Source organism: Onychostoma macrolepis, chromosome 04 (assembly GCF_012432095.1).
Source record: "Onychostoma macrolepis isolate SWU-2019 chromosome 04, ASM1243209v1, whole genome shotgun sequence".
Classification (NCBI taxonomy): domain Eukaryota; kingdom Metazoa; phylum Chordata; class Actinopteri; order Cypriniformes; family Cyprinidae; genus Onychostoma; species Onychostoma macrolepis.
In genome coordinates, this window is record NC_081158.1 from 536,922 (window position 1) to 562,670 (window position 25,749).

General features: G+C 38.0%; 1 protein-coding gene and 1 long non-coding RNA gene across 3 annotated transcripts; both read left to right on the plus strand.

Moving 5' to 3' along the window:
* On the plus strand, nt 1–6,518 carry LOC131538886 (uncharacterized). Of its 2 annotated transcripts, none has more exons than XM_058773023.1 (2): nt 1–142; nt 2,385–4,351. In XM_058773023.1, exon 2 carries the CDS (start codon nt 2,387–2,389, stop codon nt 2,969–2,971), a length of 585 nt encoding a protein of 194 aa, XP_058629006.1. In that variant the 5' UTR covers nt 1–142; nt 2,385–2,386; the 3' UTR covers nt 2,972–4,351. The 2 variants fall into 2 exon arrangements, 1 of the variants encoding a protein (XP_058629006.1); XR_009270731.1 differs by lacking the exon at nt 1–142 and adding an exon at nt 6,383–6,518 and having other exon boundaries at nt 155–3,051.
* Nucleotides 6,519–19,896: 13,378 nt separating this feature from the next.
* Nucleotides 19,897–23,855, plus strand: LOC131538887 (uncharacterized). The gene is made up of 3 exons (XR_009270732.1): nt 19,897–20,162; nt 21,397–21,488; nt 22,265–23,855. It is a non-coding gene; the product is annotated as an uncharacterized LOC131538887 (long non-coding RNA).
* Nucleotides 23,856–25,749: the final 1,894 nt, after the last annotated feature.

Genomic DNA, 25,749 nt, shown 5'->3' on the forward strand with positions numbered 1-25,749 from the left:
CCTGAGCGGACCCATGTCGGATCCGCGGACGCGGACGCGCCTTTACTGTAACGGTTGAACCACAGTCCACCAAGAGACGAGACGAGAGTCATATCGCTGGAGACTTTCTTTGCTGGGACACGGTTGCGCTGAACCCTCTCGAGTAAGTTTATTGATGTATCGATATCATCATGTATATTAATGACTGTAGACGTTGTTTGATATTAGGACAACTTTAGCATGTTCACTCGTGGATAATGGTTTAGCGCTAGCTTCTAGCTAACGTTAGCTGTGCATTGTTAAGTTTGCATTTTGGCAATTTTGGTCTCATGTGTAGTGTCTTATCTGCCATCCTCTTTATAATGAAAATTAAGCTTCGGCATTTTAATCACCGTTTGAGTCGGTTCAGACAACTAATGGGTTTTGGCGCCTGTTTGAACGTCAAAAAGTACTGGCTTAGCTTACGGGCTAATGTTAGCTACCGACTATTAATTAACGTTACCTTGAAACCATCCAGCAAATAGACGGTCCGTAGGGTGATTTAACGATCACCGCTCATTTTACACACAGTTTAACAAGAAAACAAAACGCTGAGTGAATATTATAGCTACGTTTTTATGAAGGTACTGACGTCAAAAAGATTCGCATGTGCAGGGTAAGATTTGTGAAATACATACGATAGCAAGCGTAAATTAATTTTGCATGCGCAAGAAAAGATTTGTTAAAGTGTAAATCGCGTTTCAAGCGTAAAAAAAAAAAAAGCAGTGGTGGGCCGTCAGGGGCAGCAGGGCCTTCTCTGCTGGCCCTATAAAAAATAAAATTGTGTGAAAAATGTTTTTATTGATTATTGAGGTATCATTTTCATTTGTGTAATGTCCACAAAATTGCCTATGATTAGTTTAGTTGAGGTTGAACTGGAATATCCTACATAAAAAAGTCTGAGGCCAGCACTAGTGCTACCCTTTTGTTGAAAGACGTCACATCTGATTTGTTACGAGCATTAGTGACAGAATCATCAGCCAATCAAATTCTGACGTTCAGTGACAGCCCGCCCTCTGGGTCTAGTGACGTGCAACGGTCTGGGTCCAGTGCTACCCCCAGCGTTAGACCGCCCCTTCAGGGATGTCCAAGGAAAGAAAGAAAATGACAGCTGCAGTCATCGGCGCCTACACCAGATGTTGTTGCCTAGCTACTAAAAACACCTTTTGCAGACAAAAGAGAATAACTGAGAAAGGAAGACCTAAACTAAATTCGCTAACAAAGGCCAGCAAAGGTTTTATGCGCCATTTCAAAGACTGCAGCTATGAGTGCTATGAGTGGCTAACAGCTAGCACCGAGCACAAGTTATTTTGTTGGCGTGTTTACTTTTTAATACGAGTAAAGGGACGGAATGACAGACCCATGGACTTTATTTACAAGTGACAGGTGAGTGCTTTGTTATTTGATGAGTATTGTATCATGCACATTGTTATGGAGGTGTACATGGTGCGTTGATAATACTGTAGTGTGGTGTGTGTGTGGATGTCCAGCGTTTGCACAGTTTTGCTGCTTTGGGCGCGTCGTTATTTTAGAGTGACGTGAATGTGCATAGTGACCCCTACTGATGAAATTGTTGATCAGCCGTTATTGTTGTTGAGAGCCTGTGTGCGGCATAATATGTGCATTATATGCATATGGCTGCATTAGCTGTAACAGAGATTAGCTGTTAGCTGTTCTCACAGTGGCAAAAAAACTCCTGGTCAACTGCTGGAATCCTCCTCACACTATGGACAGACGAACATAGACTGTGTCTTTGCTGGTGGAACTCTCAACCTCATGTATACATGGATCCAATCCTTAGACCTAAATGTATGTCATGCTGTTTTTGATACTGTGTCAACTTTTTTATCTAATTTTGTAAACCTGTAATGTCTTGTTTTATTAACCTGTTCCCTTTTTTTTTTATTTTTTTTATTTTTTTTTTATTATTATTATTATTTTCTTCTTTTTTTTGATAACTAGATAATGTGTTTGTATTTTATTTCTATGTAACTGAAGTCTACCAGGGGTGGGTTTTAGGTTTGCATATTTGCTACTTGTTTTGTATTCTTGTATACATTTGAAAAGAAACCTCAACAGTTGTTAACAAAAAAAAAAAAGAAAAAAAAAAGGCAGACATGCCCCTTTGAACTCAGTCCTCAACGTTTGGTCGTGTGACTCTGCAGCTGGAAATCTGGAGATTCTCAAAGTCTCTCCACATGTTTATTTTGTTTGTCTTTCCTTATTTATTCCTAGGCTAGGGGAGGATGTAACATTTGTTTTGTTATCGTTTCAGATCAACAATTTTTTTTTATACATTGCCTGCAATAAGAATGACCACTTGACTTTTAAAATATAATATTCCACTATTTTCTGTCTCTTTTTAGAGATGTCAGAGATCAGCTCCAGTCCAGATGATCCAGTGATCAGGATTCTTCTGATGGGCAGAAATGGTTCTGGGAAAAGCTTGTCAGGAAACACCATACTGGGAGAAGAAAAGTTTAAAGTTCACATACAACAGAAAAAACAAATAGATGAAGATGAGTCCAGTGTAGTTTGTGATGCAGTCACACAGATCGGAGAGAAGCAGGTGCATGTGATGGACTGTCCAGATCTACTGAATCCAGATATGAATAAAGACCAGCTGGAGATGATGAAAGAGCAGCTGATCTCTAGATGTTCAGCAGGTCTCAGTGCAGTTCTGCTGGTTGTGCCTATAGTGAGAAATGTGGAAAATGAGGAAGAGATGTTGGAATTTATTAGACGTTTATTTGTTCCTGAAGTTCAGAAATACATCATGATTCTGTTCACCGATGGAGATGAACTGGAGGATCTGGATCAGACCATTGAGGAACATCTACAGAAGAAAGATTATCTCCAGCGACTGGTGACTGAATGTGGAGGAAAGTTTCACTGTTTCAATAACAGGAGAGAATCAGACCATCAGAAACACGAACTACTACAGAAAGATTGAAGGAATGATGATGGAGAACAGAGGGAAATTTATTATGGAACGAATGAGGAGTGACAGCATGCATGTTCCTAGTGTCTTTTGTAAGTGTTGTCTTTATACAATGTTTCTATTATAAGTTATTTGAATAATACAAACATAAACATACGGTACACACTGTTTACAAAGTGTAAAGGCTGTCACACACCAGTGGAGAAGTGCAGCATAGTGCCATGTTGCATCTAAAGCTGGGTTCACATTTAATGAATTTGTCCATGATGTGGCCATCTAAGACAAATTTTGAGAATCCTAAAAGATTCCACTGATCCTAGGCCAAAATCTGAAGTCTTTGATTGCTAGTTTGACATGTTTGCCGAAGCTGATTAATGACCATTGTGATCAAGTTCAGGGAGTGTCAGAAGATTTGACACACAGTTCTGCGTTGTGGCTTCTCCTACAACAAATGTCAATAGTCCAATAGAAACCAATAGTAGCGTACAGCCTGATGGCACAATTATTGAGACAACAACAAATCACCACTTTCTCTACACACATCATCTACAATTTTTTTTTTTTTTTTTTTTTTTGTTTGCTAGCCACTAATTCAAGCCCGCATGTAAATGCGGCTCACAGTCACCGAATGTTGATGATGTAAAACTCAGGGTGAGTCTTGTGTGCGTCCGTTTTTGCTATGCAGTCTAACATTAATGACATCTGAGATCCTAAAGTGTGGCATGGCTCGCAGCAGAGATCATGTTCCTACAGTCTGACAATCAACAGTCATGAAGAATTATTATAAATCGCATGTGCACTTGGATTAACTCAGAGGTATCGCACACCAGATGCGCACATACTATTGTCAGCTTGTGGTCAACAATAGTGTTGTTTAAGGAGTTAAAATAATGTCTTTACTGTTATGTTATGTTCTGAATGTACTGTACAACTGTTGCTAAACTAGGGTGACCATACGTGCCATTTTTCCCAGACCAGGATTTCTATATTGCCTAAAATATCTAGGTTTTGGCTTTGTTCGCGTGTGCAGACCAATCGATGTATGACATCAAAGTACGCTTCTGCCACGATTTATAAGTGATAAACAGCGCAAGTCGCTTGATCCATTCAGATGCGTCACAGAATTGTTATACAGTTGCGTGATATGAGAACATTAAAAGTTCAATCAATCAATCAATAATTTTATTCCAGTCCTCACAAACAACTTTTCATAAAATAATTGTTACCGAAAAAGGTTTAGGCTGAAGCCTTGCTTATTATGCCTACCCTTTATACATAGTTAACTGAATGGGGAAACTTTTCACTTTAACAATACAAAAAAAAAACAATATTACAAAAACATTTCCCAAAATGCACATACATAATTCAAAACAAACATAACAAGAATACACATTCCAGCTATTACTTCAATATATTAACAATACATTCACAATTTATTAATACTGAGTCATATAATTATTTATCATCTTATTTTTTATACATTTTCTTAAATTTGCAAAGTGAATTACATACTTTTAATTCCTTATCACATTTATTCCATAAATTTACCCCTTTGACAGATAAACACCTACTTTTTATATTAGTTCTTGCCGTTACGTTTTTAAACATAACATCCTCTTAAATTATACTGACTTTCTCTTATTTTGAACAGCCTCTGAATACAAGTTGGAAGTAAATTATTATAAATTTTATACATTAACTGTGATGTATATAAGTCAACTAAATCAAATTTTAATGCATGTAAATTAATAAACAATTTATTTGTTGGTTCGCAATAATCAACCCTTTTAACAATCCTAATAAATTTATTTTGTAACATATATATTGAATTGGATTTATAAGTGTGACCCCACACCTTCACACAATAAGTAATGTATGGAACTATGAGCGCACAATACAATATATATAACGTTTTTTCATTCAAAATATGTTTTATTTTATTTAATATTGCAATGGATTTGGACATCTTTGTTTTACATGATTAATATGTGATTTCCAACATAATTTATGATCAATTATAACACCCAAACATTTTTTTCGTAGACTCTTTCTATTTCCTCATTGTTAATCATTAGTTTCACTTTTCTGTTACTTTGTTGATTACTAAATATTATAAACTTGGTTTTACTTAAATTCAATGAAAGTCTATTATCATCCAACCATTTTTAAAAAAAACCATCTGTTCGATTTCCACTGTATTCAGAAGCTGGTCCAAACTTTTCCCGGAACAATATAAATTTGTATCATCAGCAAACAAAACCATTTGTAATACTTTAGACACTTTACAAATATCATTTATGTACAATACAAACAACTTAGGGCCTAGCACCGAACCTTGTGGAACACCACAAGTAACTTTCATTAAATCTGATTTAACATTATTTATTTGTACAAGTTATTAAAAGTTCTGTAGTGATGCTGGCTGAAAACAGCCACGACAATGAGGTACTGTATATTGGAAAACGCCAATAGGCTTGTCACCATCAGCACCATAGTAATTTAACTTGAAGTTATTAACACTGTACATATAACCTATGTGTTGGCAGAAATGTATTTATTATAAATGTTACTGTTATTACATATTGTGGAATATTTAAATTTTATAGAAGGTGTTTTGTAGTTTCTTCATGTTTAGTTTTTTTTTTTTAACTACAACTTTTATAGTTTATTATTACTTATTTAAAAACCATATAACCATGGTAATGAGTGTTTCGTATATACTTTACAGACAGACCTTTACAGACAGATATAACACAGTCATCCTTGTCGTGTCGACATATTTATTGTCACCCTTCACCTCTGCCCCTGGACACACCCCCTTAAAGCCCCATGCATAACAACACATCTCTCCCCTAAAGAGAAAAATATATATAAAGAAATGAGATAACACTTATGCTTTGAGTTTGCATTGTAAGTCTCATCAACAGCAACTACAATATTCAAATGCAATATAACTTTGAATAACCATTAACTGATTTTACTACCTATTCCCTTTTTACCATAGAAACTAAACAGTCCCCTGTAACCCAACTCAAAACTTCACATAACTTCAATCAGTCTTTCAGGAGGTTTAATGTTTCTTTTTGGTCTTCCTTCATTCACTGTCTCTGGTACTGTATCTGCAACCTGTCCATTCTCTGTAGCCATTGACTCAGAAGTTGCTGCTGTTGTTGGATCCTGTATCTCGGTCTCAGAGCTTTGCCTAGGACATAGATCAATTCTGTTCCATCGGAGTGTTGAGCCGCCATCCGTCACAATCTCAAAAGACCTTGGAGCCACTTGTTTTTCCACTCTGCCCTGCTGAGACCATATACCTGTATTGTGGTTCCTTGTTTTGATGGTGTCTCCAAGTTTCAAGGTTGTCAGTGGTTTCGCTTTTCTGTCATACAGTCTCTTTATTTTTAATTTTTTGTTTCTGTTTAGAGCTTTTCACTTGACTAGTGTGTGGAGTGTCCAGAAGATCCTCTCTAATGGGCAAATTTGTTCGAATTCTTCCAACCATGAACATCTGGGTTAACTGGCTGTTAATCAACTGGCTGAACAAATATCTGAAACGGAGCAACGTTACCCCGACTCTCTTTTAATCATTCTTGGAGATTTTAACAAAGCAAATCTCTCCCGTGATCTGCCAAAATACAGACAGCACGTTACATGTCCCACCAGGGACAGTAATATATTAGATCACTGTTACACAACAACAAAGGATGCATATCACTCTGTCCCACGAGCAGCTTTAGGACTCTCTGATCACTGTTTGGTTCATCTTATACCGTCCTACAGGCAGAAACTGAAATCAGCTAAGCCTGTATTGAGAACTGTTAAAAGATGGACTAATGAAACAGAGCAGGTTTTACAAGCCTGTTTCCACCTTACCGATTGGAGTGTTTTTGAAGCTGCTGCCACCGATCTGGACGATCTCACAGAGACTGTAACTTCATATATCAGTTTCTGTGAGGATATGTGCATCCCCACCAGGACATTCGTATCATTCAATAATGATAAACCATGGTTTACTGGGAAACTCGAACAGCTTCTTCAGGCCAAAGAGGATGCTTACAGAAGTGGGGATAAAATCTTGTATAACCAGGCCAGGAACAGACTAACAAAGGAGATCAGAGTGGCTAAAAAAAAAACTACTCTGGAAGGCTGAGAAGAGCTTACACCTGCCAGCCAATCAGAATCGAGTATTCAGACAGACCATGGCATAAGCTGATTTATCCAATGGCTTGGAAACCTTTATTCACTGGAACAGCACCATATTACATTGTTATGCAAGAAAAAAGCGGTAGAGCAAAAACAAACACTGATACGCGATAAAATGTGATTGTGAACATTTTCACAAATCGAGCTTGGCCTAAAAATAATATTTTTGTATTCCAGCAGTCTGCGTGTTTATTGGTAATAGATGTATAACATGAAGAATGCCTATCTTAAACATTCTAGTGGACTTACCAAGGGGTTTATGGACAAGAGCTTCGCTGTGAAAAAATGTGACAAGGTCATGTGACAAAACCCAACCAATCACCTTCACCCTTTCTGTAACAACATTAAAAACTCGGTAAATATAAGACAATTTATAGGGGCATTCACTATAAAATAAATAATTTATTTTCAACCTTAAGCATACACGACTTTCTGTCTAGCCCCTTTGGAGACTGTTCGCCCATCGTCGACCCACGCTTGTCCTAGGATTATTCTTTGTCTTGTCCCTGCCATACCTGTTTGCCATTGTTTATGACCATGCCTTTAAATAAAAGCTTGCACATGGATCCGCACGTCTCACGTCTTGTCAGCCCCGTTACAGAATACTCGGCCGCACAAGGATCCAGCGGCTTTTCTAAGGAACCCTGGCCAGGTATGGATCCATTCGACCAGCTGCTCGATCTGCGACAAGGTAGTTCATCTATTGAAGAGTACCTCATACAATTCTGTGAGCTGGCGTATAGGATTTCCTTTGATGAGGTGGCATTAAAAGACATGTTCTGTTTTGAATTAAGTGAGCCAATCAAGTCATGTTTACCGGAAGGGAAGTTTAATTGTAGTTTGACTGATTTTTTTAACTATGCTTTGCTATGTGCTGGCTCTTTGTTTACTGTGGGTGTCGCGGAAGAGGAACCGCGTCTGTGACTGAAATGGTAGATGTACCAGCGTGCGCTCACGTAATGGCAGCGACACCGGGGCCCGTTCACAAAATGGCAGCCACAACAACTCCCCGTCATGTCATTGCTGCCATTCATGAGCCAAGTCAAGTCACAGTCAATCTACATGAGCCAAGTCAAGTCACAGCTGATCTTCACGTCACAGCTGATCTTCACAAGTCAAGCCAAGTCGCAGCTGATCTTCATGAGCTAAGTCAAGTCGCAGTTGGTCTTCATGAATCGAGTCAGGTCTCAGCTGTTCGTCCAGAGTCACAGCAGCACGTCACAGCTGTTCGTCCAGAGTCACAGCAGCACGTTTCCGCTGACCTTCCAGAGTCACGTCAAGTCTCCGCTGACCTTCCAGAGTCACGTCACGTCTCCGCTGACCTTCCAGAGTCACGTCACGTCCTGTGTCCTGAGTTTACCGCTGTAGAACCTCCAGAGGTGGCGGCAACTGCTGCAGAACCTCCAGAGGTGTCAGCGGTATCCGTCTGTGAACACTCGCCCTGTCCTGTCACAGCTATGGAGGCCGTCAATGAACTCTCGTTCTGTCCTGTCACGGCTATGGAGGCCGTCAATGAACTCTCGTTCTGTCCTGTCACAGCTATGGAGACTAATTACGAACTTCCTGTGCATGTTCTCTCTCCTTTTTATGTCTCAGTTCTCCCTAGGTCCCAGGCTCTGCCGTGGGTTCCTGAACCGTCGTGGTGGGCTCCTGCTCTATCTGCTCCACCGTGGTGGTCTTCAGGTCCATCTGCTCCGCTCTGGTGGTCTTCTGCTCCACCTGTTCCGTCTGCTCCGCTGTGGTGGCCCACTATCTGGCTCTGGTGGTCTTCTGCTCCGCCTGTTCTGTCTGTGCTGCCGTGGTGGTCTGCTGTCTGGCTCTGGTGGTCTTCTGCTCTGCCCTGGTGGGCTCCTGCTCTGTCTGCGCCGCCGTGGTGGTCTGCTGTCTGGCTCTGGTGGTCTTCTGCTCTTCTCTCGGCTATGTTACGAATCCTGGGCCTGCTCTTCTGTCCGACTGCCACAAGAGGTCGCCCCGCCATCATTATTGACTTTCACACCTGTTACGTCTTGAGACATATTGTGTATATGTCTTGCTTTGTTGGTCCTTTCTCTCTCTCTCTCCCTTTCCCTTTTGTCCCACCCTTTCTTTCACAGGATTGGATCTTACCAAAGTGATCTCCAAATCTGATTGGTGCTAATGGGACCAAGGAGAGGCATTAAAAGGATCTGCAGCACCTGAGGGGGGAGCTCTGCTCAATTTGTGATTTCCTGTTGTTCTATTGCACATGTGCTTTTGTGTGTTTGCTACAGTGTGTTGTTACTGTTAGCTTGCTCGTTGATCAGCTTGTTGTGTGCTACAGTGTGTTGTTACTGTTAGCTTGCTCGTTGATCAGCTTGTTGTGTGCTACAGTGTGTTGTTACTGTTAGCTTGCTTGTTGATCTGCTTGTTGTGTGCAGTGTGAATTTTGGTTTTGAGTTGATAAGTTGTTGTCAGTCTCATTCCTTTTGTATATTTTGTATATTTTGTAAAGTATTGTAAATACGCTTTTCCACACTTGGAAGTTGTAGGGGGTGAGTGCCATTTTCTTTTGTAAATATTGTTTTCTCCTGTTTTTCATTAGATAGGAAGTTAGGGTAATGTATTGTATTTTTATTTAGTTTTTTTTATTGTTAGGGAATTTAGTATATTTCTGTTAGGAGCTAGCTTGGTGTTTGTTTGTTGTTTTGGCCTTTGCTCACCCCTGAAGTTGAGCTTTCACTTGTGGTTCTGTAAATAAATATATAAAGGATCTTTGATTGTCTATTCTAGTTTATGTTGCGGCCTTACCCTAGACCGGGTCGTAACAACACCACACATCACAATGGACTGCACTTCCCATCAGCCATCTCACTAATCACACGCTCACCTGATCACACGCACACAGCTGTATCCAATCAGACACTCTTTATAAGCATTGGACTTTCTCTCCCTCTCTGCCGAGTATTGTATGCATTTATCACTGTTCTAGTTGTTAGCTACTCTACTGAGCCCTGTTAGTTTCCTAGTCTTGCCTTGTCTTGCCTGTTTCGGATTGTGTTTTCCCCTGCCTGGACTTTTGCTTACGTTTTGGATTACCTCTCTTGTCTAGCCCCTTTGGAGACTGTTCGCCGATCGTCGACCCACGCTTGTCCTAGGATTGTTCTTTGTCTTGTCCCTGCCATACCTGTTTGCCATTGTTTGGACCCTGCCTATATTTATGACCATGCCTTTAAATAAAAGCTTGCACATGGATCCGACGTCTCATGTCTCGTCAGCCCCGTTACACTATGGCTGGCCTAATAGAATGTAGTACTCAAGATAATATAAGAGATGCAACACAAATAAACAGAATCAGAATCAGAATTAGCTTTATTCGCCAATAGACAGAAACAGGCAGAATGAGATATGGGAGGTGTACTAAACAATTCAGAATGTAGCAGGAGAAAAGGATATAGAGGCAAGGCTTTTATCTGAGTGTTGTAAACGTCCCAGTCTTGACTATGTCCCAACTGGCCATGAAGATATGCAATCCTAAATCCCAGAACCACAAATAAATTCCCCTGGTACAATCCAACACAGGTAAGAAGTAGGTATCAGCACACTTCTTCTTGTGCATTTTAAAGCCCTATAACAGAGTCCCCTGTGAGCTTCTCTGCAAACTTTCAAACACTCTAGATTAACATTTTGCAGGGGTACATCAAAATGTGCATTTGAATATCAGTGAAGCACATAAATGGAAAATTCACTTAACTTCCCGAACACCATATGATTCCAGGCATATTCACACCACACTCAGCAAACTCCATCACCATGCTCCCCCTCCCCTCCTCTTCCTCTTCCTCTTCTTCTTCGTGTATTTATAATGGCGGGTGGCAACTAACATTTAAGGTGCATATCCGCCACCTACTATGCTGGAATGTGGACCAGAAATACTTATCAAAGAGAGAGAAATGTGAGAAAAAATTAAAAATAAACCCTAAGCAGTTAAATTATTTTCATTAAACCAGTTTCTTTTCAAATTAAACAAAGCTTTATTTATCTGATCTCCAACTTTAAATAGATTTTTAAGATTTAATATGTTCACTCCATATTTCTTTAATTCATCTTTTAATTTTATCCTTTGATTTTCGTATTTGACACATTAGCTGTGTCCCAATGTTGAGTGTGCGGACTCCGGAGTGTATGGACTTCGAAGGCCATGCCTCTGGCTGTTTCTCAATTCCAAGAACGCAGAGAACGGACTTGTGTTCTCTTGGACACCAATCTTGCAAAATTGGAAGGACGCGAGAACACAGAACAGCATCCTTGTGAGAATTGAGATGTACTGTGTTCTTGCTTAACTGACCGCATAGTCTCAGCATAAGCAGTGGCGAATGAACAATAAATATAACATAACATTACAAACAAATGTCATGACTTATTAAAACATTTCATACTGTTATAGGTATTATTTTCATATAATTGTATATCGTTTTTCATTATGTTTAACTATGACTATGTTAAGATTCATTTTAATATGGAAATAAAAATACTGCAGACTTTCTCCGGGTCTTACCACTTCATTAAAATTAAGCAAAACAAAACGATAAACGATTGAAACGATTACTTTCAAGTATTTGCGACAGCGAGTTTAAAGCTTACAGGCTTCCGTACACCGGCCGCCCGCAGTGTCTTCTGGGACTTCTAACGGCTCGATTCTCTCAAGTCTGCACTCGATATCAAGAACACATCCGGGAACTTTCATGAGTCCTCTGTACTTGTGTTCTTGAGAATTGGAACTGAACTTCGACGGTTGATGATGACGTAGAACGAGAACACAAGGACGCAAGATCGCTGAAGAATGCATATTGAGAAACAGCCCATGAAACGCTCCGCCTTTGCAGGATTTCCTAATTGCGCCACCAGGTGTTCCTGATTATCGCTCCTGTCGCATAGCAATGGTGAGAACTGCCATCCTGACAGGACAGGTGGAGCCAGAATTGCTCATTTTTGTTTTTGTTTTACGTCATAATGGAGGAGACGGTGATTAGCCAAGACCGAGGCCAGGTAAGTTACACTGGTTTGCTGGGTCCTTAGTTGCCGGATTACAACTTTAAATGCAGGTATTGGCTTGGAGCTTACTTGAATAATGTAATGATACATATAAAAACTACAAAACACACACACACACACACAGCAGTTCAAATGCTGACTGATATCTTACAAAGGTGTGATTTCAGAAACTAAAACAGACACTAGGTGGCACCAAGTCACTGTCTTAACGAGTGAGTTCAATCCATTCAACTGATTCGTTCAGCTGTGGATTTGTTTCTGTGATAATTATATGTAGGCCTTAGGTGTTATTTAAAGAAATAAAACATATTTTCATGATAAAATGATCAAAAAGATGGCAGGTAGGGTAGGGGACATGTTCGGCAAACACGACTTCTTATGTTGAGAGAACAACATTTATTTCTTGTGGCCATGCGTTTAATGCACGAACCTGCGTGACCATAGCAACCTTGTATATTCAGACATTAATATTATGAATAAATTAATTAAATGTTTTGAATTTAATAAATACGTAAATAAATACATAAATGTGAAAATAAATAAAAGTGGAAATAAATAAATGTATAAATAAATAAATTGAAAATGAAAAGATTCATAAATAAGGAAATAAAATTATAAATAATCATTTATTTTTGCTTTTTTACATTTCTTTGTACATTTCTTTATTTATTTATTTCTAATTATGGCAGGATTGGCATTCCATATTTTACAACATGATGCATTGTTGCAGATTAAACTACCCAACAATATATGAAGTAGGCAACTTTAAATTGAACAATCTTGAACATATTCAGAAGTATAATGCAACATACACAGTAGTGCAGCAGTAATATTAATGCAAAACCATCCTGACAAATTCTTATTCAGAACAATACTGTATACATTTACTCTCATTGGGCCTCATTTATCAATCTAACATAGAAACGAGTGCAGATCCAAGTGCACAAATCAACTTACGACAGAGTTAAAGTGTGATCCATGAAACATTCGTATGCCGCCAATCTCATCCTACGAAAGATCGTACGTTGATAAATGTGGCGGCTGAAAACAATCGCCATTTGAATATCACGCCCCTAAAAACACCCCGGTTTAGAAACCTCGCCCCTAGAGTTTACGACACGGAGAAACGTAATCGGGCCAAAAAGAGGAAGTAATCTCATGAAAGAGAAATTGATCTTACTCTAAAAACACCCTTTAAATGGATACTCCACCCCAAAATGCAAATTTTGTCATTAATCACTTACCCCCATGTAGTTCCAAACCCGTAAAAGCTTTGTTCGTCCTCGGAACACAATTGATTCCAAAATATCTTAATTTGTGTTCGAGGACTAATCTAAGCTTTTACGGGTTTGGAAACGACATGGGGGTAAGTGAATAATGACAAAATTAGCATTTTGGGGTGGAGTATCCCTTTAACCTTATAATTGCAAACAATAGCATTAATTTGTATGTAACAAAGTCAATGTTCAGGAAGGAAGAGGACGAGGTCGGCTTGACTGTTGCTGCCCAGACAGCAAGCCAACATTGAATAAACATTGTTTTTCCATCTGAATCATCATTATGGTTGATGTTGAAATTTCAATGCAAAATAAATGTTGAATCACCATTACCATATCGATGAAAACCTGATGTTATTAATGTTGATGGCAACAATATTGGAACAACATTGATCTATAGTTATCTTTATGATTGATTAAGCATTGATATTTGGTTTACCGGCGATCGCTGAATGTGTTGAAAAGTCATTGATTTATAGTTGACCGGAAACGACGCTGTTGTTGAAGAGTCATCGGCATATAGTTGACCGGAAATATGATTGAAAATGCATCGATATATAGTTGACCGAAATATGATTGAAAATCCATCGATTTTGGTTGACCGGAGATCAACACCAACGTACTGCACCGGACACAGCTCATTTCTGGACCTTGGCACAAGCGTGCAGGTAAGCTTGCTTAATGTTCGATATGAATTGTACCAAATCAAATACTGTTAGGTTGATCGTTAACATGATGGTTAATGTAGTAACAGACGCAGTGCTGCAGTCACTGAAATAGATTTTGTTTTACCAATGTGTCAAAATCTGCCAAAAGTACTTGATCTCTTAGGTTATAAAGTTAGCAAAACCGTCCAGTCTATTTTTGTGACAGCTAGCTCAAAATACATGTCTGTACCCATTGCTAGTGTCGTGAAATCTATTAACACAGCACCGCTATTTCTTCTGACCGCCGGAAAACACCGTCGGAACCAACGCTAGCATAGTGCTCTACCCACAGCAGTGACCGCGGCGGGCCAGAATTACACAAAAGACATGGTTTACCTTTACTTTATTCAATGCAGAACTGTCTCGAGTTGTAACGTTAACTGGAAATGCCGATTAGACCATCTCGTAATAGCCTACAAATCCAAAATATGAATAATCCTCGAGCAGGGCTGCGATGTGCGATACAGTTTTGTAACTCCATTGTGTTTGTTTTCAGAAATGATAATGTAGCACTCCTGGAAAGAAGTGTAAAAGAATTAAAGAAAGGATGCTGGTGTGATGGCTTCACGTGCCTGCATTTACTGAGAATCTTGAATCAATGAGAGCATATGCACACTACTACAACTCAGTACACTACATGGTCAACACATGTATGACTTTTGCACAGTAATAACTGGCTATAACATGAACAACTTGAAACACTTTTCATACTCATCTTTTACAATTACCAAAATGACACTCAATCTCATATATTTCACCAGAAGATTAGAGATTCGAAGATATGCAGATAAACACCGAAATAATCTATTAATAAATTGACACTGTAAAAGGGTATTTAGAATACACTCCATATTCTCAGTTGAGAACATGCTGCTCAGTTCCTCGTCTGATGTATTACATTGAATGACGAGACATGAAATTCACTCTTCAAATACATTCACTCAAATGTAACGCATAACACACAGTTAACAGCCATCACCGCAGAATAATGAAGATAATTCATAACGCTAAACAATATTATCTCTTATAGATTCAAATAATATTTCTACTACTTTAACCATTCATTACATATGGCGGGCTTTCGCGCACCTATGCCAATCATGTGCTCAACTGCACTGAACTCACGACAGCTCTTAATAAAGTATCAAAGAACAGTTTTCAACACATACAACTCGCTTATAATATTATATTATTTCAAACAGTGTTTATACTCAAATCGACAGTATATTTTGTGCATTCTACTTTGCAGTTACCTGGAAAGAAGTGTAAAAGAATTAAAGAAAGGATGCTGGTGTGATGGCTTCACGTGCCTGCATTTACTGAGAATGAAGCGCATCACGGGCGCGCACCCCGACCCAGCGTACGATGACGTCATGGAAGTATGCCGAATGGAAATAATTAATTAACTAAATACACAAAATACGTTTTCCTTCTCATAAACACAAATAACTAATTAAATACTATTTTACAATATTAGAAAAATAACAGTAACCAGTTAACTTTGGGAACTTAATCACCATATCACAATAACAGTCGTTTTATACTAGTGCTTATGCGATATCACGATTTTTGATGATCTTCTGCACCTTTTCTGAGCGCGGGGAAGCGCTGTTATACAGCGCCTGACAATCAGGCCTGGCGTCTTAGCCCCACATACTTCATTTAGAAACAATTAAAATGCCTCGTTAATTTTAAAGACATAGCCTTATTATTAGCCTGTTTTTGCGGTGAGATTTATGCATATTCCTCCATGCACCCAGTATTTAAGCAGAAATTAATGTGCAATTTAGTCAACCAGAAAAATCTTTTGTCTATGGTAACTCTAATCAATACATTTACTATTTAATTAGTTATAAGTATCCAGTTATTTATATTTAATTTGTTGAGTTAACAATTAATTCTGATTTAATAAAATAATAAACATGATTTTTTTTTTAGAGTCACTTGGCCTCATAAATTGTCCTTATGAAAGATGTCACTGCAAGCTAATCCTTTGACTCCCTTTAATTCGAATACATCCATGAACATATTGGGCAGTTTTGAAAAGTGCTTTGAATGTAGTCCGTCTTATACAGCCTCAACAAAAATGCGTTTCTACCCAGAAATATAAAATGATTTACCTAACTATGAGATGGCAAGATAAGAGAGGGGGTAAAATCTTTGCGTGGCAGGTGGAGCTGCCACTCGACCAGTCACGGATATATGTTATAGCACATGTGACAGAAAATTACGTGATGTGACGTGATATAGGTATCTTGTACTTAAATATAGTGAACGGAGTCCATTATTCATGAATAAAAATTGTTCAGTCTTTAGAAAAACCTTTGCAAGCCCAGTTTAAAAGAACATGTTATCATCTGCTTTGTGGGGAAATAATCAGGCGGTGGATGATTCTGAATTAAATTGCTGTTTACTGACACTGTGATTTACTTTTTGTCCTTTTTTTTTCAGATCATTAATCCACATCGTTTTTCAAGTAAGCAAGTCTTTAGTATAATAAGCCTCATCTGAAGTGGCTGCGCTACGCCCCAGACCGAGCGGGAGGAGCAGGAGTTAGCACTTAAAAAAAATAAAATAAATAAATAAATAAAAATGAAATAATACAATAAAATGATTGTTTAATTTTAAAGAATGCGTGGGGTGTCATTTGTGCTAGTCTAGGTTATAGCCTAAAGGTATAGTTTCTATTTTCTATATTTTGCTAGCCCATCCTGGCTGTCGATAAAGCAGGATTATAGCCTAATAATAATGTTTTTAATATTATATTAAAATTACAGACCTTCAGATTAAACCTGTGGTATACTAAAACACCATTGAAGTTTTGTTGATATGCTGGGATTTCAACATTGTTTCAATATCCATTGTAATCGAAATACCATTGAAATTCTGTTGATCTCTAGGTATGATTTAAACGTTGTTTCAATGATAATAGAGGGTGCAACATGATGATGAATCAACATCAGAGTTCGACGTTGATTCAATGATTTTATCGTTGACAGCGGGATGTTGATTTAACATAGTTTCAATTACTATTTGCTATCTGGGTGGTGTTTATTTCGCTTCTCTTACAAAACAAAAAGTTGTGCTATCAGCGCTCAATATAACACAATGCATTCCCTCCACTGGTCCTTGTCAATCATGGCCTCCTAATTATCCCCATCCACTTGATTGGCTCTATCTCGCTCTCCTCTCCACCTGTAGCTGGTGTGTGGTGAGCGCACTGGCGCCGTTGTCCTGTGGCTGCCGTCGCATCATCCAAGTGGATGCTGCACACTGGTAGTGGTTGAGGAGAGACCCCCCACATGATTGTAAAGCGCTTTGGGTGTATTGCAATACACAATAAAGCGCTATATAAATGCCTCATTCATTCATTCATTCATTCATACGCAATATAAAGTTCGGCAATCCTGAGCAATAAAGGCTTCCAAGCCCGCACAGTGTCCAGCCAGCAGTCAGCAGCTGGTCTCTCTCTCTCTCTCTCTTCTCTGTCATTCCCAGGTGCCTTTATGCGGTCTCCCCGCACCACTTACTGGAACAAGACACAGGTGTTTGTCATTTGCACTTGACCCACTTACTCACCACTCGTCTCCCAGCTCTCTCTCCCGCTGCAGACTTCGCTGAACCACGCCCCCTCGCCACAATGTATATTAAATACCAGTAAATATAACGAAACATTTATAAACATTATAAACACTAGATTATTTAGTTCTCCTTAATCCACAACAAACCCTTTAAATTTAACGGTATTACAGAACAAGAATGAAAAAATGAGTAGCTATAAAATTTTATATTAAACTATGAAGTAAAACTACGGAGCCCTTTACAGGACATTGTGGTGGGAAAAATTCGGGGTGAATGGAAAAAATTCAGGGTGGGAGGAAAAAAAAAATTCTAATGTTTTGCGTTCCCTCGAGAAACTTTGCGTTCTCTCGCAAAACCATTTGAGTTCGGACAAACGCTTCCTGTTTACTTTGCAGCTTGCAGTGGTTACAGCTCGTATGTTCACAATGGAGCGGTTCATAGAGTTTTATTTTGAACTTGCACTCAAAGTAATACAGTCAGTGCTTCCCAGACAGCACACGTACGTCTGGCCGACGTCGGCCAAATATCGAACCGTCGGCCTCACTACCTGAAACATCTAATAAACATCGGCCAGGCGTAGGTCGATATAATTCGGTCAGTGCTCTGTTTTCCAGCTCATCAGTCGTCGGCTCTGAGTCGGTTCATGACCACAGGCCGATGCCGCGCTTTTCTGTTTGCGCGGGAGCCCAGTTATTTGTCTCTTAGCAACCCACAGAGAGAAGACACTCATCCCGGTGACATCTGTGCTTTCAGGTAAGATTTCACTTCTGCTAAATTACAAACAAATACTACTTTGTTGATTCTGTGACACTTAAAAGGTACTAGTTAGGCACATTTGGTGTGCTACAGCACAGGTGAAGAGACTGTGGCTAATTTCCAACTAACTTGTTTAGCTAACGGTCATGCTAGCGATTTTTACAATTAATATTTACGCCTTAATGCGTTTCCAGCCATTTCTCTGAGGGGAAATGTTAAAGCGGATTATTAAAGAGAAGTCCTAACTGCTTTTTCGCCGTGTTTTTCACTCTTTTACAGGCTGCCAGAAAGAACCCGTCTCTATACGGTGAGCTATTGTTGCTGTTGCTTTTTGAACTACAAATTGAGTTTTAAGTTCATTATTGAATATTAATTGAACGAGACTGTAATTTATTAATGTAATATTTTAATCCTGTATGTTTATTTGTGTAAATGCTGTGTATGCTTTGAGCTCTGCGCGAGCGGGGAGCAGAGTTGCCATGGAAACGGGGCTTTGACACAACTACTGGCGAACAGTAATCTCCGTCTCGCTGCGGTTTTCACCGATTTCAGGTAAGTACTGTATAGTCCCTACACTTAATCACACAAATATTACATACAAACGTCCCTGACACGTTTCTTACTTGTTATTGACATGTTTCAATTAAATATGTATTTTATAGAAATGGTTTAGTGTCTTCGAAAAAGTCTGTTAGCATCTTAGCAGTCTTCAGGTAGGCTAACTCTAGATTGAGCTCGTGTTCATGAAACCCTGGGCTTTTAATCAAATATTCGAATAAAATAAAAATTGGACTGTGTCCTACGGTGTGACAGCAAAAATGTCTACAAATAACTTGAGAAAAATGTATCTTCATTCTTAGAGTTACAAATAGCATGAGAGAGGTTTATCTTCAATGTTAGTTTATTTTAATTTTTTTTTTTTTTTTTGCTGTCACACCATAGGACACATTGATATGTCAACTACCCATATGAGAGATTTTGATAGCTCTGTAAAGGTTTTCCTGGCGATTTGTCAAAGGGTTGTTGGAAAAGACTTTACTGAATCGATGACATCACTTACATGGAGAGTGTAATCGACTGAAAACAAGTTTTGATATTTCATGGTAAACAAATATTAATAAAAATTGTTCTGTGATTTCAGGAGGACAGAAAGAAACTCTACATAACAGAAGGAAGCTCCAAGATTTCAACATTTCTGAAGGAGCTACTGACTTAGAAAATACAGGTGAACTGAAGAAGCTGAAATATAGATCATGAAATATATTAATGTGCATTTTTCAGAATATATTTAGCCAATTTTAAGAAGGCCTTGACATCAAAACGTAAGTGACACTCAACCTAAAACTAAAAACATAGATTCTGTTATATTAAGATTATGTTGTTAGTAGTAGTAGTAGTAGTAGAATTTGTTGTGTGTGTGTGTGTGTGTATATATATTTGTTAATAATTGTTATATATTATTCTTTCTTTTATTTGCATTTTACTGCTGCTCTAGCTCGTTTCCTTCTAATAAACCTGGAGTTGCAAACTAAATATTGTTGGCTCTGTGACAGATTGCTTGTTTCTTTCCTAGATTCTTCAGTGGTGATGGCCTGCTGCACCCAGCAGAGTTGGAGTGAAGCTACTGTCAGACAGTGGCGTACCGTGGGGTTTCAGTCAGGGCCTTCAGTAAGCAACTGTAAACTACATGTACACATTTTACACATCTCTGTTACAGCTAATGTAGCCATATGCGTAATGCACATATTATGCCGCACACAGGCTCTCAACAACAGTGACTGCTGATCAACAATTTCAACAGTAGGCTAGATTAGGGTGGGTTAAATGCAGAGTAAATTTTCCTACATCATGATCAGTAAAAGTAATCCGCCAATACACAAGTCACTATGCACATTCACGTCACTCTAAAATGACAACGTGCCCAAAGCAGCAAAACTGTACAAATGCTGGACATCCACACACCACACCACAGTATTATCAACGCACCATGTACACCTCCATAACAATGTGCATGATACAATACTCATCAAATAATAAAGCACTCACCTGTCACTTGTAAATAAAGTCCCTGGGTCTATCATTCCATGCCTCTTTACTTGGATTAAAAAGTAAACACGTCAACAAAATAACTTGTGCTCGGTGCTAGCTGTTAGCCACTCATAGCACTCATAGTTGCAATCTTTGAAATGGCGCATAAAAACTTTGCTGGCCTTTGTTAGCGAATTCAGTTTGGGTGTAGGTCTTCCTTTCTCAGTTATTCTCGTTTGTCTTCAAAAGAGCGCCTTGAAAAGGTGTTTTTAGTAGCTAGGCAACAAGATCTGGTGTAGGCGCCGATGACTGCAGCTGTCATTTTCTTTTCATTGAATTTCACTTTCGTACCTTGGAAATCCCTCACTAAAAGGGCGGTATAATGCTGGGGGTAGCACTGGGCACGTCACTAGACCCAGAGGGCGGGCTGTCATTGAACTTCAAAATTTGATTGGCTGATGATTCTGTCACTAATGCTTGTAACTGGGTATCTCGGAGAAAGAATAAACATTGTTCTTTTACATATATTACCAACATTGTAACAATACAAAATGGACTGAAAATGTTTTAGCTTACCCTTTAATAATGTTGAAGGATAATGTTTAACTGAACACAAAACTAGAGACTTGTTTAGTAAGATTTTATCTGAACATAAGTGACACTCGACCTAAAACTAAAAACATAGATTCTGTTATCTTAAGATTATATTATTAGTAGTATTAGTTATATATGTATATGTTATTATATTGCTATATATATTATTCTTTCTTTTATCTGCATTTTACTGCTGCTCTAGCTCGTTTCCTTCTAATAAATCTGGAGTTGCAAACTAAATATTGTTTGCTCTGTGTCAAATTGCTTGTTTTGTTCCTAGATTCTTCAGTGCTGATGGCCTGCTGCACCCAGCAGAGTCAGTGTGAACTCCTGTAAGACAACATCACCAAGATGCTATAAACCGCAGGATTAGTAAGTAAAGTCTCGAACATACACACTGTTTCATAAGTTTGGGTTGGTATGATTATTTTGTTTTTTATGTTTTGAAAGTCTCTTATGCCAACCACAGTTTAATGTATGAAATTATTACAATTTACTACAATTTAAAATAACTGTTTTCTATTTGAATATATTTGGAGAGATAATTTATTCCTGTGATGATAAAGCTGAATTTTGTGTCACATGATCCTTCAGAAATCATTTAATTTTCTGATTCTTATCAGCGTTGAAAACAGCTGTGCTGCTTCATTTTTCCAGGATTCTTTGGTGAATAAAGTTTTAAAACAGTACAGCATTTGACATTGATAATAATCAGAAATGTTTCTTGAGCAGCAAATCAGCGTATCAGAATGATTTCTGAAGGATCATGTGACACTGAAGACTGGAGTAATGAATGTTCTGCTTTGATCACAGAAATAAATTACATTGCATAATATGCAGAAAACTGTTGTTAAATAGTTTTTACTTCATTTTGATCAAATAAATGCAGCCTTTGTGAGCAGAAGAGACTTCTCTCAAAGACGTAAAAAAATCTTACTGACCCCAAACATTTAACAGTAGTGTAAATTACAAATATGATGTTCCACCCACTTAAATATACTGTGGCATGTGTAGTCCATTAAAATACATGTTTTAGCCAAGTATTCACACAACACATCTGATAACCTTGCACTCCAGTTATATGTCTGAATAATATGAACAGCAGCTATGCTAAACTTTCTTCTTTTGATTTCCTGTTTCTATCTTAGGATGCCCATCCCGAGGTTACTAGAGATGAAGCCAGCTCCAGTTTGGATCCAAACTCACTTGTGAAGATGCCAACGCTCACAAAGACTACAGATGACGGCAACTGTACATGGACACACAAAACACTGGACACACAAAACAAATATTATCCTTATATTGCCTATAAGGGTAAGTTTGACAATTTTCAACCCGCTATTGTATTATTGCAACGTCTGTAATATCTGTAAATGAACAATATTTACTCTTTCTCTGAGTTATATGGACCCTATTTGTCCCCTTTTATTTGTAAGCAGCACTTCGCAAGATGACGCAAAATGAAATGAGTTTTGACAAAATGACACAAACACTTTTGCAGCATCTAAATGAAAAAATGCTGTTTTGCATCAGTTTTGCTGACAAATACACTGGGTATCTTGGAGAAAGAATAAACATTGTTCTTTACATATGTTACCAACATTGTAACAATACAAAATGGACTGAAAATTGTTGAACTTACCCTTTAATAATGTTGAAGGATAATGTTTAACTGAACACAAAAATAGAGACTTTAAATAAAAATATTTTAGAATTTTTATCATGCTATTTAAAATTTTTAACTGCTTATTTATTGTTTGCCTGGTTTTTAATTTGTGTTTATGCAACTGTTGTATTATTGTAACTCAGTTTTTGCCATGAAGATAGCCTTCGATGCTGACAGCACAGAACACATGACTTGTTTTATGAACTACTGTCATATGGACATTATTTTGTTGCCAGAAGATGGTCTTCCCCAGTGAGTCTCAGTCACCTCTGGCTGATTAAAGGATGTTTTTAAATTGTAACCTTGAAATATGCATATTCTGTAAACCTACTTTGAAATTATAAGTATTGTGAAAAGTGCTATACTTATACAATATTTAACCATGGTTTTACTATAGTAAAACTGTAGCAAGCATGATTATAGTAACCATGTGTTTTTTTTTTTTTTGAAACCACGGTTTCGATGTCATATTCTACTATAGTAATATTGTAGTAATACTTCAGTAAAACTGGTAACTATGACTATAGTAACCATAGTTTTTGAAATCATGGTAATAAAATCAGTAATGGTTATTTTGTACTTACTATGGTTTTACTGCAACAGTCATAGTTAAACCATGGTGATTGTAGTAAAACTATGTTTGATTTTGAGTTTACTATGGTTTTACTGCAAATGCTGTGGTAAAATCATGGTTAATTTTCAAAAGACTACAAATAATCGTGAATTATCCGCTTTTGATCAAAACATCTGGTAAATGTATTTGTATGTGTAATGTGTTAAATGAAAATATTAATAAAGTTGCAGCTGTTCTTGAGAGTGGTGTGTATTGTTTTATTATAAACCAGCGGCGGCAGCTGCAGGTGGTCCGTAACGATGAGCAAAACGCCGGTGAACCGCGTGCACGCAGAGCGGCCGGGATTTACAGCTGCGTCGTCCCAACATCGGCCGGAGGGCATATCCGATCAGAGGCCGACGTCGCGGCGACGTATTGCCGATTAGCAAACGATCCCTGAGCGACATCGTGCCGACGAAATTTTGTACATCGGGCCGACGTCGGCCAGACGTACGTGTGCTGTCTGGGTTATGTCGAAGCACGGTTTTGGGACATTCTAAAACGCTTAATGTGGCTTAATGTTTTAAAACAGTGACATTGGAGGACTAAATTCGATAATAATAAATCCTGATAAAAATTATTAGGCTAACATTACCTTTTTCATAATATTCCTATTAATAAAGCAGAATATGAACGCAACGCCCTGCACGTTAAGCCTTTTCTTCCCCATAGAAAACGCTAAAGGTAGGTTAATGAAAGGTTCATGCAGCTCGTATGTTCACAATGGAGCGGTTCATAGAGTTTTTATTTTGAACTTTGACTCAAGTATAAAGAAATACAGTCAGACAGTGGATAGTTCAAGGCACAGTTTTGGGACATTCTAAAACGCTTTAATGTGGCTTAATGTATTAAAACAGTGACATTAGGACCAAATTCGATAATAATAAATACTAATAAAATTGTTAGGTTTATATTAATAACCTTATTAATAATATTACTATTAATAAAGGAGAATAGCCCAGAATATGAATGCAATGGATTTGGTATTTTTAAATCACCGTTTTCATTATAGCCTACCTTAAGCGTTTTATAAGGGAGAAAAGGCTTAGGCTAAGTGCAGGGCGTTGCGTTCATATTCTGGGCTATTCTGCTTAGTAATATTATTAATTATTAATATTAGCCTAATAATTGTATCAGCTTTATCGAATTTGGTCCTCTAAGTCACTGTTTTAAAACATTAAGCCACGTTAAGAGTTTTATTATGTCCCAAAACCGTGCCTTGAACTAAGCACTGACTTATTAATTTATTTGAGTCCAAGTTCAAAATAAAAACTCTATGAACCGCTCCATTGTGAACATACGAGTTGCATGAACCATTCATTATAGCCTACCTTAAGCGTTTTCTATGGGGAAGAAAAGTCTTAACGTGCAGGGCGTTGCGTTCATATTCTGCTTAATTAATAGTAATATTATTAATAAGGTTATTAATGCTAGCCTAATCATTTTTATCAGGATTTATTATTATCGAATTTAGTCCTCCAATGTCACTGTTTTAAAACATTAAGCCACATTAAGCGTTTTAGAATGTCCCAAAACCGTGCTTCGACATAAGCACCGACTGTATTACTTTGAGTGCAAGTTCAAAATAAAACTCTATGAACCGCTCCATTGTGAACATACGAGCTGTAACCACTGCAAGCTGCAAAGTAAACAGCCAGACCAACGAACGGCAGAGGTAAGGATTTATTAAATATATTTCACTTTGTTTTTCCACCAAACCCTACCAGACACAACAGTGAGAGTGTAATGTGTGTGTTTGAACACTGTGTGTGACAGCACATGCAGGCTGAGCGCGATTTTGACTTTTCTTCCTGAAAAAAAATATATATATATATTTCTACAAACTTATTCGTGTCATCGACCTTATTTGGATTTCGTGGGAGGGAAAACCTTGCATTGATTGATTTTATGTAATTTTTATGTTATGTGAACAATTTTATATATTACTTTTGTTTTACTGTACTCCTGTGAAACACCTTAAAGGGATAGTTCACCCCAAAATGAAGATTTGCTGTTAATTTACTCACCCTCAGGTCATCCAAGGTGTGGGTGACTTTTTTTTTTTCTCCAGTATAACAGTAAAGAAGACACAAAACTAATTACAGCCAATATTTGGTTAACCTAATGTTTTAAGCTATGTTTTTCATTCTTCATTTTACCCTTTTTGTAGCCCATCAGAGGGACATCTCCTTGGTTTGCTCACATCAGGTCAGAATGAATTTCTGTTGATTGTTACCTGTGACAGGTGTTGCATACTCTTAATTTTTACTTTTACCTTTTTAAATCTAGGTCTAGGATAGAATCTCCTGGATCAAGGTTAATAATAAAAGGCAAGTCATTATTAAATGTACAAA

Bases quoted from the DNA above. Each gene is read 5' to 3' on its own strand.
- LOC131538886 (XM_058773023.1), top strand. From the start codon at position 2,387: ATGTCAGAGATCAGCTCCAGTCCAGATGATCCAGTGATCAGGATTCTT.